Genomic DNA, 15,858 nt, shown 5'->3' on the forward strand with positions numbered 1-15,858 from the left:
TTAATTGCAACTGATTGAACCAAATGATAAGACATAACTTGGTTTAAAATTTGGTCTCCCAGTGAAGCTGGTTTGGCATTGACTAGGAGACCAAGGCCGAATCCCATTTCACCCCTTGGACCAACCCCTTAGCCCTTCCCCTCCATTTTGCGCGTTCACGTGAAGGGGTAGGGGTATCCTAATCCCAGTTAACGCGGAGGGGTAGGGGAAGGCGTAGGGCTTCTGTACCCCTCCAAACGGAGATTTTCCTGGAGCTGACTCCGAACGAAGGGGTTTGAGTGATTTCCCACAATGCCATGCGGATTTCAGCGAGATTTCATGCGGATTTCAGAAAGATGGCGGTTCCCGCGGCGAAAGATTGTCATAAATGTATTTTCTCCATTATTTACGTGTTTTAAGTTGTTATCCAGAGGAAACACGCCGCTTGATTCGCTTTCGAGCTGAGAATGAGCAGCGATTTCTGAAATCCAAGCTGCTGCTAAAAAGCTTTGGGAGTGAGTATTGTTTTCGGTTGCTTGACTGCGTACGTTTTGTTCTGTTATTCTCGCTTTTATTGTTTACATGAGTGTTCTGACACCTCATTCTGTCGGATGTGGTGCACGAAGCGCCAAAGATATCCCATTCAGTGGTGTTAGTTAACAAATCACACCCTGCCAGCAGAGATCTCTGCCTCTGGCTCTGACTGTAGCGGCTGGTCGCAGCCAATGACACGTCGCGTTTTGCTAACGTAAACGCTGACGGAGGTACGCGATGACGTATGTGATCGTTGAAGGGCTATCCCAATACGTAAGGGTTGAATTTCAAGCCCTATCCCTTGTAGCTCAGTTTCAAGGGGAAGGGCCAAGGGGAAGGCGGAGGGGAAGGCGGAGGGGTAGGGGTAGAAATTAGAATTGGGATTGGGCCCAAATCTGGCCACTCAGCAACTATGTTAAAAAATGCTCTGCCTGGTGTTGTACAGAAGCTTTGCTGCATGTCTTTGCTTAGCATCAGTTGGCAACGAACTTGCGTTCTACGAAAACTAGGTGATGATGCAACTTTTCCGAATGGTTCTTGCCAACCAATTTTATGCGCATGCGCAATATTACGTCACGCTCTAGTTCGGCAACTCTAGGAACTCACGTTTTTTTTTTCTACATTGTAATTTACTCTCGGTCCCTAAGAGTTGGCCAATGACGTGTGACTCAGTGGGCGTGGTTACGAGCATCTGTCTTGGTTCGTGTGGAAACTTTGCCGGTCCGGGTGCAAAGTTTGAACTCCGTCTGCAAAACGCGGCTCGGTGATTTTCACCCCTCCCTCTGTCACGATTCACTCGGACAAGGCACGAGCCGTCTCGGGTTGTGTTCGGAACTGAGCGGAACCTCGTGTGACTGGGTGAATCTGCTGTCCGGTGCCGGTTCGTGTGCTGTGTGTGTTGTCGCTGAGGAGCTCTCGCCCGCGGAGGAAACCATGGCTTGTGAACCCAACCGCGCCCGTTTGCTGTGCATGCTGTCGTTAACGTTCAGTTTTTTCGTGGTCGAGGTGGTAGTGAGCCAGCTCACGTCGTCGCTCGCGATGCTCTCGGACTCTTTCCACATGCTGTCGGACGTGATGGCGCTGATCGTGGCGCTGGTGGCGGTGCGTTTCTCCGAGCGCACGCAGTCCACCAAGAAGAACACGTTCGGCTGGATCCGCGCCGAGGTGATGGGCGCCCTCGTCAACGCCGTGTTCCTCACCGCGCTCTGCTTCACCATCGTGCTCGAGGCTATCGAGCGCTTCACTGAGCCGCACGAGATCGAGAACCCGATCGTGGTGATCACCGTCGGGGTCGCGGGGCTCGTGGTGAACCTGCTGGGGCTGTGTCTCTTCCACGGCCACGCGCACTCACACAGCCACGGCAAGACGAGCAAGAGCGAGACGTCCACTGACTGCGGATCTGCTGGAGAGGAGACCAACAACCTGGTCACCAAAGCTCACGGGAGGAACAGCCCGAACGGCGTGAACCCCGACAGCAGGGGAGCAGCTGGTGAGAGTGGGCTTTGAGTTCACACTTTCACATTTCACCTTACTTTTCATTCATGTGCTCCGCCTTAAAGTGCTGATGACACGTTTTTGACATCTTTGGCGATGTTTTATAACATGAAAAGTAATTCCCGATGATCCGTATATTAATTCACGAAGGCGCCTATTTTACAAGTTATGATAAAAAACGCGGCTATTTGGGCAAATTTGACGGGCTGCAGCACCCAGGAGACGAAAGAGGAGGAGGAGCTATATGACGTCAGCGAAAGAACCTTCCTCCTAACTTACCAGTTTGTTGTTGATGCGACAGGTGTTCAGTTTGTCATTATTAGTATTATTATTATACATTATATATATAGTTATTATGCCTTCGCGTTGTGTTGCCGGCTTTTGCTCCAAAATCTACAAGGATGGGGTAAGTTTATTCAAGTTTCCCAGAGATCCCGAGCTGCAATGCGAAGTGGGTGAAGCAAGTCAGGCGCACTCGTGACAAGTGGGAGCCCTCACCAACATCCGTCCTGTGCTCTGAACACTTCGATTTGGATTGTTTTGACACCCTTCCCAGCTTAAAAGAATCTCTTGGGTGTTCAGTTCAGCACAAACGTGTGTTACTACCATCAGCAGTGCCTACACAGTGTTGCCAGATTGGGAGGTTTCCCGCCCAGTTGAGCGGTTTCAAGTGCATTTTGGTGGGTTTTGAACATATATACTGCTGACGTTTTCCAGCCCAAAATATGTTCAAAACCCACCAAAATGCACTTGAAACTGCTCAACTGGGCGGGATTCCTCCCAATCTGGCAACACTGCCAGTATTCCGGAGGGCGTCTACTAGTAGCTATGCCGGATCCAAAGACAGTCCTCCTGTCAGAACATGTGTTGTGAAACGACATAAGATAAAGGTACGTAGAGCTATAGATTCTACATGATAATCATAAATGTAATCATAAAGTCGGCGTGATATCAGTCATGTATTTGCTTGTGAAAGCTTGCGGCTTTCATGTAACTGCCGCCTAGCAACGAGAGGCAAAGGGTAAAGAGGGTAGGCTATCATAGATTCTATTCGGAAGAGATCAACACAATTCTAGACTCCCAGAAGAGGAAGAGCTAGCACTAGAGAGTTCACCGGCGTTTTCATGCGCCATTTCCATTGAGTAGAACCAGAGTAGAACAGCCAGTGAACCGCAGCGTGTTCTCCCGCTGACGTCACAACATGGCCGCGAGCCACGGACCCAGTTTTCTTGCGCTGTGCAATTAAAAGTTGGATATTTGCGTAACAACAGCTTCTTTTCACGTAATTATAACAGAAATCTAACATGTTTGTTAGATTTGTTGTATAGTTGTATATTTGTATAGTTTATTTAAGAAATTGCATAGAGTCATGTTCATGTCATCAGCCCTTTAAAGAGCCTATTTAGAGTTAAAATCACATTTACTCCAAACCAGAGCGCTTTCTTCTTCTAATTCTTCAGTATTTTTGCAGGTAATCCTGTCACCTTTTAATACCTGCTCAGGTGTGTTATGAGCCGGAAATGAAGGAGTTCAATGAGTGAATGCGGTTGCTAGGCAACCAGGCACTGTGGACTTTTTGTGAACTGTTTAGCTGACTAGCTGTTATGCCCTTTGTGCTTGGAGACCCCTTTAATTTTAAGGAAAAAAAAATCATCCACATACCCCACAGTACAGAATCAAACAAGTCTCTTTATTCTCTGTATACGATCATATTTTGGCTGTTCACTGGAGCTTTTTTTGTTCCTTAACTTTCCACTGACACAACCACAGGTAACCCAGGCTGACGATTTGTATAAGAAGATGTATGTACTGTATACAGATAAATAAATGATTGTCCAAATTTCACGAATAAAGCTTAGATTGCAAGAAAACAAGTGTACTTACCGTTTCGTGCACGTATAAGCGTGTTTGAGCCATTTTTGGGTACCCCATACTCTTCTGTTACCTAAAAAACTGACTTGGCGTGGTGGTTCGCTGGAGTCTCCAACCTTGTTATTTTTTAGGTAACAGAAGAGTATCGTTTATTTATTTTTTATATTAATTTGTATACAGTACATACTAGAGCCCTGCACTCCCGCGGGAGTCCCGCGGGACTCGCGGGACCCGCCGCAAAGCAGTGCGGCGTGGGACAAATTTTGAAAGCTCATTGCGGGCGGGAGCAGGAGTGCACATATGCGGGTGCGGGCGGGAGCGGTGATAAGCTGCAGTCCCGCTAACTAAAAACGTGTTTAAAATAAAATTTATAAATTATTAATTTGTGTCTATCATATATAATTTGTGCTGGATATTTTATTTGGCATTAATAAAAACATTTTAAGATGCCTAAATTTGCAGAGTCAGATTGCCAGATTGAGTGAGGAATGGCATCTTAAATTTGCCATTGATCACCCTAACGGGAAATCCTTTGATCACTCTAATGACTCGCCGTTCACACCCAGCCTCCAGTGACCCACACTAACATGATGCCTCAATGACACCTTAGATGAGCTGGTCATCAGAATTCTGATTCTGATCCAGGAGAGGATAAATATCTCTCGTACGTTTCCGATTCCTTTCCTCTTCCGTGTTTGAGATCTCCGATCATGGCAGAAGAGCAGAGCTCCTCTACTGAAGCTCACAGTGCTTCAAAAGTAAGTGCTGCTTTAAAAAGAGGTACATTTACCGTTAAAAAGTCAAGAGTCCTGAAATCGGACATTTTAGTTAGAAATGCTTTACAAATGTAAACTGGGTTAGCCTAAACGTTTTGTATGGCTGAACAATAAATATACCAAATTTCCACTTGGAATTACGTGCTCGCCTGTCTTTTTTTTTTATTGTTTATTATTATTATTATTATTATTATTATTAGAGACACTGACGAAGGCAACAGCCGAAACGTTTGTCTCCCTCTGCTGCTAAAAACAACTGAAAAGAAATGTAACTAAAAGAATAAGTTCAAGAGTGCGATCCATCTCTCCTTTCACACTAATTATTCATAGGAGATGCACCACGGGAGAGCGCATACTTAAATGATTAGCCTACTTAAATAATTATTATTATTAGGTCTACATGCTGCCATTTCAACATTCCGAATTCAGAAACAAGGTAAATAATAACGAACGTGAGCTGTAGATATTTATGCTCAAATCCACTCAAAGTAGGGGGCGGGGCACCATCACGCTGTGTCAAGACAAGAACTTTCCTGAGAAATAACGCGAACGTCTGCATCATGCGGGATTTGCAGGCGGGAGCGGGACAAAATATGGCGGGCGGGAGCGGGACTGAAAATCATAATTCTTTGCGGGCGGGAGCGAAAAATCCGACCCGCGCAGACCTCTAGTACATACATCTTGTACAAATCGTCAGCCTGGGTTACCTGTGACACAACAGGTTGAAGTTGACTGTGTTTTTATAGATTTTCATCTTGTTTTTCAGCTGTTCAGGTTTGAATACCAAATTACTTTAACCCGATCGGGTTTTCTTCCGCCTTCAGTATTTTTACAGGTAATCCTGTCACCTTTTAATACCTGCTCAGGTGTGTTATGAGCCGTAAATGAAGGAGTTCAATAAGTGAATGTAGTTGCTAGGCAACCAGGCACTGTGGACTCCCTAGCTAAAGCCAGTATCTCACTGGGCTGCGCAACAGAGTTTCAAAAGTGTCTTGAAACATTTGCAGGGCTTCTCAATTTCCTCGCATGAGTCGCAAAGTGTCGCTTCTTCGTCGCTGAAATTTTGAACATGTTCAAAAAATTCGTGCGACAAAATTTCTCTCAAAATAGCTGCAAACCTGTCACGAACCCTTCTCAAGTCAGTTTCCGTGAGACAGGAAGTGCGAGAACTGAATTCGCATATTTTATCACGATTGTTGTGTCTTCAACTAGTCGCAGGCTGTCGCAGCCCAGTGAAATACTACCTTAATGACTTTTGCTAACTATTTAGCTGGCTAGCTGTTCAAATCAAGTTTATTTCTATAGCGCTTTTAACAATAAACATTGTCACAAAGCAGCTTTACAGAATTTGAACGACTTAAAACATGAGCTAATTTTATCCCTAATTTATCCCCAATGAGCACGCCTGTGGCGAGGAAAAATTCCCTCAGACGACATGAGGAAGAAACCTCGAGAGGAACAAGGGAACCCATCGTCATTTGGGCAACAACAGACAGCATGACTATAACATTAACAGTTTTAACATGAAGTCAGTTTCGTTGATGTTATAAACGCTTCACTGATGGAAATTTGAGTGCAAAACTGCAGTCCGAAAGTTAGCAAGTCAACTGTAGTCCTCAGGTAGCGCAGGCATGACGGAGCCCCGGGACGTACTGTAAAGCAGCCAGCCACTACACCGTCAACACACTCGAGTGAGCAAGCGAGTGGGGGACTGACAGCATCCATGCATCCCAGTTCACCAACTTTTAGCTTTTAAGGCCAATTTATGCTGACAGCCCAGTCCTCGCAGACTGTGTCGCAGACAGTGTCTGCGTAGCCCCCCCACCTTCGCAGACGCTCTGCGCGCACCTCCCAAAAATTGTGACCACCGCAGAAGCCTCGCAGACAGCGCCGCAGACAAGAGGGCTCTGATTGGTCCACTCTACCTGCTGTACACGCACTTCCGCTTCCCTACTTTCCCGGTTTTTGTTTTCACGACTGGCATTTTTAAAAACACGAGCGAAGATGGAGCAGCATGAAGAGCGGTTGATTGAGGAAGTACGTACATCTATACGACTCCAGTTCTAGTCATTATAAAAAAAAAAAAAAAAGTTCTAGTCATTATAAGTAACCGGAGGATAAACACTCCACTAACCACACCCACCAACTACTCCTAGCGACTTCGCCCCCCCTTGCGTTGTGCCGGTGAATAACATCGCGCACGCCTATTCCCCCGCTCAACAATAAATTACAACTGTCTGTGAAAAGCTATCTGCGAAAGCCTTGTCGCAAGAGCATGCAGAGGCCTTTAGTTCACACTTTCACATTTCGCCTTACTTTTCATTCATGTGCTCCGGAATAAAGAGCCTAATTAGATTTAAAATCAGATTTACTCCAAATCAGAGGGTTTTTACCCACTTCACTATTTTTACAGGTAATCCTGTCACCTTTTAATACCTGTTCAGGTGTGTTATGAGCCGGAAATGAAGGAATCACTCAGTGTTCAATGAGTGAATACGGTTGCTAGGCAACCAGGCACTGTGGACTCCCTAGCTAATGACTTTTGCTAACTATTTAGCTGGCTAGCTGGTCAAGTCAAGTTTATTTGTATAGCGCTTTTAACAATAAACATCGTTGCAAAGCAGCTTTACAGAATTTGAATGTCTTAAAACATGAGCTAATTTTATCCCTAATCTATCCCCAATGAGCAAGCCAGTGGCGACGGTGGCAAGGAAAAACTCCCTCAGACGACCTGAGGAAGAAACCTCGAGAGGAACCAGACTCAAAAGGGAACCCATCCTCATTTGGGCAACAACAGACAGCATAACTATAATATTAACAGTTTTAACATGAAGTCAGTTTCATTGATGTTATAAACTCTTCATTGATGGAAATTTGAGTGCAAAACTGTTCATGACAACTGCAGTCCGAAAGTTAGCAAGTCAACTGTAGCCATAAAGCATTACTGTAAGAGTCCAGAGCGTCCTCCAAGTATGACTTTCAACTGTCCATATGGGGCCGTCCTCCACAGGAGCGATGTGATGAGACTCCAACCAGGCATAGGGCATCAGGATGGATCAGGCAGGTCCGAGGAGCAGAAGCGGTCAGCATCTCATTCTCAGGATTGACATGTAACTCAGAGGGACAGATTTGGGGGGAGGAGAAAACACAGGTTGTTAGGTATGCCCAATGTCACCTGAATAAGTAGGAACAGTATACATTTTCGCAGGCAAGCTGGAGCCTATTCCAGCTGACTACGGGCGAAAGGCGGGGTACACCCTGGACAAGTCGCCAGGTCATCACAGGGCTGACACATAGACACAGACAACCATTCACACTCACATTCACACCTACGGTCAATTTAGAGCCACCAGTTAACCTAACCTGCATGTCTTTGGACTGTGGGGGAAACCGGAGCACCCGGAGGAAACCCACGCGGACACGGGGAGAACATGCAAACTCCGCACATACCCCTTTTCCACCAAATCAGTTCCAGGGCTGGTTCGGGGCCAGTGCTGGTGCTGGTTCACAACTCGTTCAACTTGCGAGCCAGCTGAGAACCAGTTTGCTTTTCCATCACTCGCGGTGCTAAGAGAAGACACGTCAGTTACGTCGCTGTATACGTCAGTTATGTTGTTGTATATGTCATTACGTCGCTGTATACGTCAGTTACGTCGCTACGTTTGCATAAACCTTGGCGCGAATATCGAAGCAAAAACAACGCGGAAGAAGCAGCAACAACAACAATAATAATAATGGATGACTTTGCGTTTGTACAGCTGCTGCTTCTCGTCGCTTAAAAATGACGATCTTTCGCGGTCTTGTTGTTGGTCTTAACAACTCCGCCCCCCCGACGTAAGCGGTTCTTTCCTCTGGCCCAGCAGAGAGTTGGTGCTAGCCTGGAACCGGTTTTTCTGGCCCCAGAGCCAGTTCTTTGTCAGTGGAAACAGAAAACCCGGTTCCAAACTAAGCACTGGCCCCGAACCAGCCCTGGAACTGCTTTGGTGGAAAAGGGGTAACAGAAAGGCCCTCGCCGGCCATGGGGCTGGAACCCGGACCTTCTTGCTGCGAGGTGACAGCCCTAACCACTACACCACCGTGCTGCCTCCCTTTAAGTTTAAGAAAAAAATTAATTGAAAAAGTAATTGAGAAGTGATTAAATTGCTGTTCACACAGTGCAGTTGTGGTAAAAATCCAGAGTGTGCGTATATACAAGGTTGTACATTCACCACCACATCGTCACTGGGACATACTTGGGAATATTTGGCCCTAAAAAGGTACATATATAGTTACCTTGGGGTCCAAAAATGAGCCCTAAGGGCAGCGCTCGAAACTAACGGTGTCCCGACGTCCCAGGGACCATAAAAAATGTCATCGGGACACAAAATTATCATATCTGGGACAATCCCGGGACAACGGAAAAAAATAGATCTAGAAAAAAAGTTCTACATTAATATTATTTACAAAGCCGTAACACATACGTAGACATTCACCTAATTTGTCAATTTTAATTTTAAAACGTTAACAGCGAAAAATACATAGTAGCTACACTTTCGATGCACCTGCATCCGTAGGCTACAGAGCAGCGCATTCTGTTCTAGAATCTTCGGCCGGAGTCCGCATTATATGGACTTGGAATGGAATTGCTACCGCACACGCTGCGCCGACTCTTGCCAGAACAAAAATGCTTAAGTGGTTGAAGCGGACCGACCGCGGGGAAGAAACTGAAAGCCCAGACATAACGTCTCCGGGACCTTCAGGATCCAAAGTGTCCTCGCCTGGTCTGCAGGCAACGCTAGCAACTGAATGAACTTAATGAACACTGTTAGACACATTATAAAATACAACAGGAATGATGTGGATGATATTGACGGAAGATACCGTTCAACAGAATAAGTGAGTTTTCTTGGTGTCTTTCTAGTTCAGAAAGTTTAGTCAGTCAGCAGCACAACTAGGCTCGGACCTGCCACTATGTTGATGTTGCTAACATTTACACCCACGTTTCGGCAGCGAAAGTTCATAAAATGGATAACGGTCTCATCTCATTATCTGTAGCCGCTTTATCCTGTTCTACAGGGTCGCAGGCGAGCTGGAGCCTATCCCAGCTGACTACGGGCGAGAGGCGGGGTACACCCTGGACAAGTCGCCAGGTCATCACAGGGCTATGGATAACGGTAATGGTGAAAATTATAAGTTGGCCTTATAAGTGCCAACAGATATTCAAGGTATAAGTAGATGAAATGAACATAAAAGGGGTCTTATTTTCAACTAAAGTGTACTGCAGATGTAGGGAGTTGAAACATTTTCTGAATGAGCTAGTTGGCCCCTTTAAATAAACGGGTATCTATTCATACAGTGAGATCGCCAAAGTTTAATAAACTGAAAATGCAATAACTGTAATTTTGAAGTAGATGATGTATAGGACATGTGTCGCTTGTGTCTTGTGACTTATTGTAAAAATGATATAAAGGGTTCAAAATCGCATAGTTACAAATATAATAGTAACTTCATATGATAATATTAACCACTGGTTATTTCAGAGAGGAAAAAAATGGGGACATTACTGCTTCCATTCGGGACAATACAACACAGAATTCGGGACCACTGGGGGACACAAAGAAAAAAAGTTAATTTCGAGCCCTGCCTAAGGGGTAAATTAGTGTAAATTGTACCTTGGGGGACAGAAATGCTGTACTCCTGCTGTACCCCTGTTTCTAACAGTGAAGGATATTATATTGCCAGGTCAGACTATGTACCCTAACGTCACTATTTTCTGGACTAATATCTATTATTTTAATTGAATTAGTCCAATCCTATGGGACAGTGGTAGTTAGTGTAAATAGTGAATAATTAGAAATTAATGTTATTTTGTTTGCATAAATACATTTTTCTTTTTTGTGAATCCATTCAGTAAATAATGTTAGTAAGCAGCATAATGTTTTTTGGGTCGACTTTTAGGAGGTTTCTAAATGTTTGGTCCTATACAACATTAATTCTCAAGAATTATGGTTATATTTCAAGTTATTTGTTACATGATTTCTTAAGAAATTCTTATTATACCATGTCAAAAACTTGATTAATTATGTGATCATTACATGATTATTAGCTTGTTTGGTTTGCACGTTCTCATCAGGTGCTGGTTTAAGTGTTTTAATACTTTTCAGTTTATTAATAAAACACTTGTTTCACTGTTGTACTTTGGTCTTTGCCTGCCAATTTGTTCAGCATGTTTCTGGGAATTCTTGGCTTGTCTTTCACTGATGGTTTTGCATGAATTTTTGGCTACTCCTTTTTTTTTTTGGGTCACGTTCCATTTAACCTTTGGGAGGCATGTGGTGCTTTCCCCCCTTTATATTCATCTCATCTCATTATCTGTAGCCGCTTTATCCTGTTCTACAGGGTCGCAGGCAAGCTGGAGCCTATCCCAGCTGACTACGGGCGAAAGGCGGGGTACACCCTGGACAAGTCGCCAGGTCATCACAGGGCTGCACATAGACACAGACAACCATTCACACTCACATTCACACCTACGCTCAATTTAGAGTCACCAGTTAACCTAACCTGCATGTCTTTGGACTGTGGGGGAAACCGGAGCACCCGGAGGAAACCCACGCGGACACGGGGAGAACATGCAAACTCCGCACAGAAAGGCCCTCGCCGGCCACGGGGCTCGAACCCGGACCTTCTTGCTGTGAGGCGACAGCGCTAACCACTACACCACCGTGCCCCCCCCCTTTATATTATTAACTAAAAATCTTAAAAATCCATATGATTGTTTTGAAAACGTCATTGGATTCCACAACCCATTTTCCCTGAATGCCCCCAAACACGTTGGCTATGTGAAGTCAGCTGATTCAGTTTCTTAACTGAATTCTCTTGATTATTATTTAAAAAATAAAGGATCATTTATGTGCAAGAGATGTATCTTTTTATATTTTATTTGCCATCTAATTAAACTAATGAAACATGGTTTAAATATTAACTTGTCTCTTGTTCAATTCAGGTGTTTGAGAAGATTTTTTTATTTTTATCATCGCCATCTTGTTCATAATTTATTCACAAAATTCCCTTTTGTAGTTTGATCGACTAATACTGGTTCATTTGTTTAAATTAACTGTTAGGAATTAACAGTTGGAGACGTTTACTTAATCTTAATTTTGATCATGAACTACTTATGTGTGTTATGTTTTTTCTTTGTGCTTTGTCTAACTGTGGTGTTTTTTGTGTTGTTGTGACAGAGTTATCAACTGTGCAGCTGAACGGCGAGCTGGATCACGAGCACGACCTTGAGCAGGAGAATGACGAGTCCTCAGCGTCCCAGCTGAACATGCGTGGTGTTTTCCTTCATGTTCTGGGTGATGCTCTTGGCTCTGTCATCGTCGTGGTCAATGCCATCATCTTTACTTTTGTATGGCGTCCATGTGAGCCCGGCGTTCCCTGCAACAACCCGTGCGTTGCCAACGCAGAGTGCAGTGACCACTATCACCTTAACCGCACGCTTGTTGGTTTTGGTGAGGAAAAACTCAACAGCACGAGCACCCCGTTCTCCATAGCCGGGCCCTGCTGGGTGCTGTACCTGGACCCAACTCTGTGCCTCATCATGGTTTGCATTCTTCTGTACACGACGTACCCACTCCTGAAGGAGTCAGCGCTTATCCTGCTGCAGACTGTCCCCAAACAGTTCGATGTGAATCTCCTAAGCACTCGTCTGCGCCAGATCGATGGTGTTCTGGCTGTGCACGAGCTCCACATCTGGCAGCTCGCTGGGAGTCGCATCATCGCCACGGCACACATCAAATGCCGAGACCCCGCCTCTTACATGAGTGTGGCCAAGCGTCTTAAGGCCTTCTTTCATGATGAAGGCATCCACGCCACCACCATCCAGCCTGAGTTCGTCGTGGTGAGCTCTGAGTCGCACGCCTCACTCTGTGAGCTCTCGTGCCGCACACAGTGCGCCACTAAACTCTGCTGTCAAAATGCCAAAGCCCCCGACAACAAAAACACAGGTATGGAGAGCGAGAGTGAAGCCGAACTCCCTGTCTCCACCACTCTAGAGGTCATCAGTGAGTCTCTGGAAAGCGAGCCTAAAGTTCAAGTGGCTTCAAAGGACGTGGCCATCCCCAGTGAGGTGGACTTGTCTTTATAAGGACGAATGAGTACAAAGAATACATTAATAAAGACACCAGAAACCATAAATCTATCCAAAAGGACCTGTACAGTTGACAAATTAGAAAATCGGAGCCATTTGAGACAAAGAGGGATGCACTGATCCGATACGGAGCATCAGTATGGAAATGATGGATCGTACTGGATCTGGTCTGACACCTCATTTGATACGTTGCTAATTTTTATGCTATCAGGAGACACTGACATTGAAATCTTTAGTAACCACTTCATCCTGGTCAGGGACGCAGTGGATCCAGAACCTAAAAGGGGATCGGTGTGTCGATAGAGAGTGAAATGAAACAAGAGAGCTGTCTTTCACTTCCAACCTGGAGTGACTCGACTGGAAAAAGATTCATAAGAGATATTTCCTAATGGCTGTTTTGACAAGTGAAATAAACTTTGCTCTTGGGTCGAAACACATTCTACATGATACGTACACACTCTAAACTCTGAGCCGTCACTGCCTGATGGCTCCTGACCTCGAATCAGGCCTGCTGTTGCATGTGTGCGCGTTGTGATCGCCGTGTTTCTGAAGCGTCGTCCAAGTCTAAGCATGTGTGTGTATGTGTCTATGCAAGAAGCCTCTTGGGTTTGAGAACCTGCTGTGTCGTCGTTATTTTGTGGATCTAGTGCAACACACGCATGCAAAATCCAGCTGCTGGCTCAAGTTTAAGGATTTGTTTTATTATTATAAATACGTATTATTTTTCCCTTCTGGATACATCCAGTATGAACAAATAATAATTTGTGTTTAATTTATTAGTAATGATTTTGTTTTCCTTTTCAGAGACTTTTATAATATATTTAGATTTGCTAAATTGTTTAAAAAAAAAAAAAGGACGTGAGCCTCTTTTTAAAAGAAACTGTACTGTAAGGTAGATTATTTTTACGACTATTTGAAACTGAAACTGTGCTGCTGAGACTTGTTATATTTCTGACAGATTAATGCGGTTTGAGCACCGTTTCAGCAAACCTTTAATGCTGAAATGCATTTTGGAATCTTTGTTCCCTAATTTATGGGAAATGCTGATGCTTCATGAGTCGTGATGTTCTTGTCACCTGAGCGTGACTTGTAAGCATGTGTTGAAGCATTAAAAGCAGTGTTGAACAATGCTGGACGGTTCAGAACAATGATGAGGAACATTTGGCTCAAGTTTCTTAAACTTTCGTACCTGCAATTCTTGCATGACCAAACATCAATAGTGTAGGTAATATTAACACTATGTGGCTGTGTTTCGGAACTGGTTTTAAGGCGCCCTCACTGACTTTCCCTTGACTGAATCCTTGCTGCTATCTTAAGTGCTGTTGCATCAGTCTACCGGCTGAAGTGAAGTGTCAGAGTCTGCATCACTGAAGTAGAAATTACCTAGTCTGATCACTTTTTTGTGTCTTCTGATTCTGCTGAAAATTGTACAACCCCGATTCCAAAAAAGTTGGGACAAAGTACAAATTGTAAATAAAAACGGAATGCAATGATGTGGAAGTTTCAAAATTCCGTATTTTATTCGGAATAGAACATAGATGACATATCAAATGTTTAAACTGAGAAAATGTATCATTTAAAGAGAAAAATTAGGTGATTTTTAAATTTCATGACAACACCACATCTCAAAAAAGGTGGGACAAGGCCATGTTTCCCACTGTGAGACATCCCCTTTTCTCTTTACAACTGTCTGTAAACGTCTGGGGACTGAGGAGACAAGTTGCTCAAGTTTAGGGATAGGAATGTTAACCTATTCTTGTCTAATGTAGGATTCTAGTTGCTCAACTGTCTTAGGTCTTTTTTGTCGTATCTTCCGTTTTATGATGCGCCAAATGTTTTCTATGGGTGAAAGATCTGGACTGCAGGCTGGCCAGTTCAGTACCCGGACCCTTCTTCTACGCAGCCATGATGCTGTAATTGACGCAGAATGTGGTTTGGCATTGTCACGTTGGAAAATGCAAGGTCTTCCCTGAAAGAGACGTCGTCTGGATGGGAGCATATGTTGCTCTAGAACCTGGATATACCTTTCAGCATTGATGGTGTCTTTCCAGATGTGTAAGCTGCCCATGCCACACGCACTAATGCAACTCCATACCATCCGAGATGCAGGCTTCTGAACTGAGCGCTGATAACAACTCGGGTCGTCCTTCTCCTCTTTAGTCCGAATGACACGGCGTCCCTGATTTCCATAAAGAACTTCAAATTTTGATTCGTCTGACCACAGAACAGTTTTCCACTTTGCCACAGTCCATTTTAAATGAGCCTTGGCCTGGAGAAGACGTCTGCGCTTCTGGATCATGTTTAGATACGGCTTCTTCTTTGAAATATAGAGTTTTAGCTGGCAACGGCGGACGGCACGGTGAATTGTGTTCACAGATAATGTTCTCTGGAAATATTCCTGAGCCCATTTTGTGATTTCCAATACAGAAGCATGCCTGTATGTGATGCAGTGCCGTCTAAGGGCCCGAAGATCACGGGCACCCAGTATGGTTTTCCGGCCTTGACCCTTACGCACAGAGATTCTTCCAGATTCTCTGAATCTTTTGATGATATTATGCACTGTAGATGATGATGTGTTCAAACTCTTTGCAATTTTACACTGTCGAACTCCTTTCTGATATTGCTCCACTATTTGTCGGCGCAGAATTAGGGGGATTGGTGATCCTCTTCCCATCTTTACTTCTGAGAGCCGCTGCCACTCCAAGATGCTCTTTTTATACCCAGTCATGTTAATGACCTATTGCCAATTGACCTAATGAGTTGCAATTTGGTCCTCCAGCTGTTCCTTTTTTGTACCTTTAACTTTTCCAGCCTCTTATTGCCCCTGTCTCAACTTTTTTGAGATGTGTTGCTGTCATGAAATTTCAAATGAGCCAATATTTGGCATGAAACTTCAAAATGTCTCACTTTCGACATTTGATATGTTGTCTATGTTCTGTTGTGAATACAATACCAGTTTTTGAGATTTGTAAATTATTGCATTCCGTTTTTATTTACAATTTGTACTTTCTCCCAACTTTTTTGGAATCAGGGTTGTAAGTTGACTGTGAGAATCAGACTGTGTCATTTAATGAT

The 15,858-nt window shown here is 44.3% G+C and overlaps 1 protein-coding gene across 1 annotated transcript; it reads left to right on the forward strand.

Moving 5' to 3' along the window:
* The first annotated feature begins 1,216 nt into the window (after positions 1-1,216).
* On the forward strand, positions 1,217-15,499 carry LOC132883837 (proton-coupled zinc antiporter SLC30A1-like). The gene is made up of 2 exons (XM_060917894.1): positions 1,217-2,002; positions 11,873-15,499. The coding sequence occupies exons 1-2, from the start codon at positions 1,447-1,449 to the stop codon at positions 12,778-12,780; spliced, it is 1,464 nt and encodes a 487-aa protein (XP_060773877.1). The 5' UTR covers positions 1,217-1,446; the 3' UTR covers positions 12,781-15,499.
* Positions 15,500-15,858: the final 359 nt, after the last annotated feature.

Source organism: Neoarius graeffei, chromosome 3, assembly GCF_027579695.1.
Source record: "Neoarius graeffei isolate fNeoGra1 chromosome 3, fNeoGra1.pri, whole genome shotgun sequence".
Lineage (NCBI taxonomy): Eukaryota > Metazoa > Chordata > Actinopteri > Siluriformes > Ariidae > Neoarius > Neoarius graeffei.

Bases quoted from the DNA above. Each gene is read 5' to 3' on its own strand.
- LOC132883837 (XM_060917894.1), top strand. From the start codon at position 1,447: ATGGCTTGTGAACCCAACCGCGCCCGTTTGCTGTGCATGCTGTCGTTA. The intron at 2,003-11,872 runs GTGAGAGTGGGC...TTGTTGTGACAG, and splicing joins CGACAGCAGGGGAGCAGCTG to AGTTATCAACTGTGCAGCTG.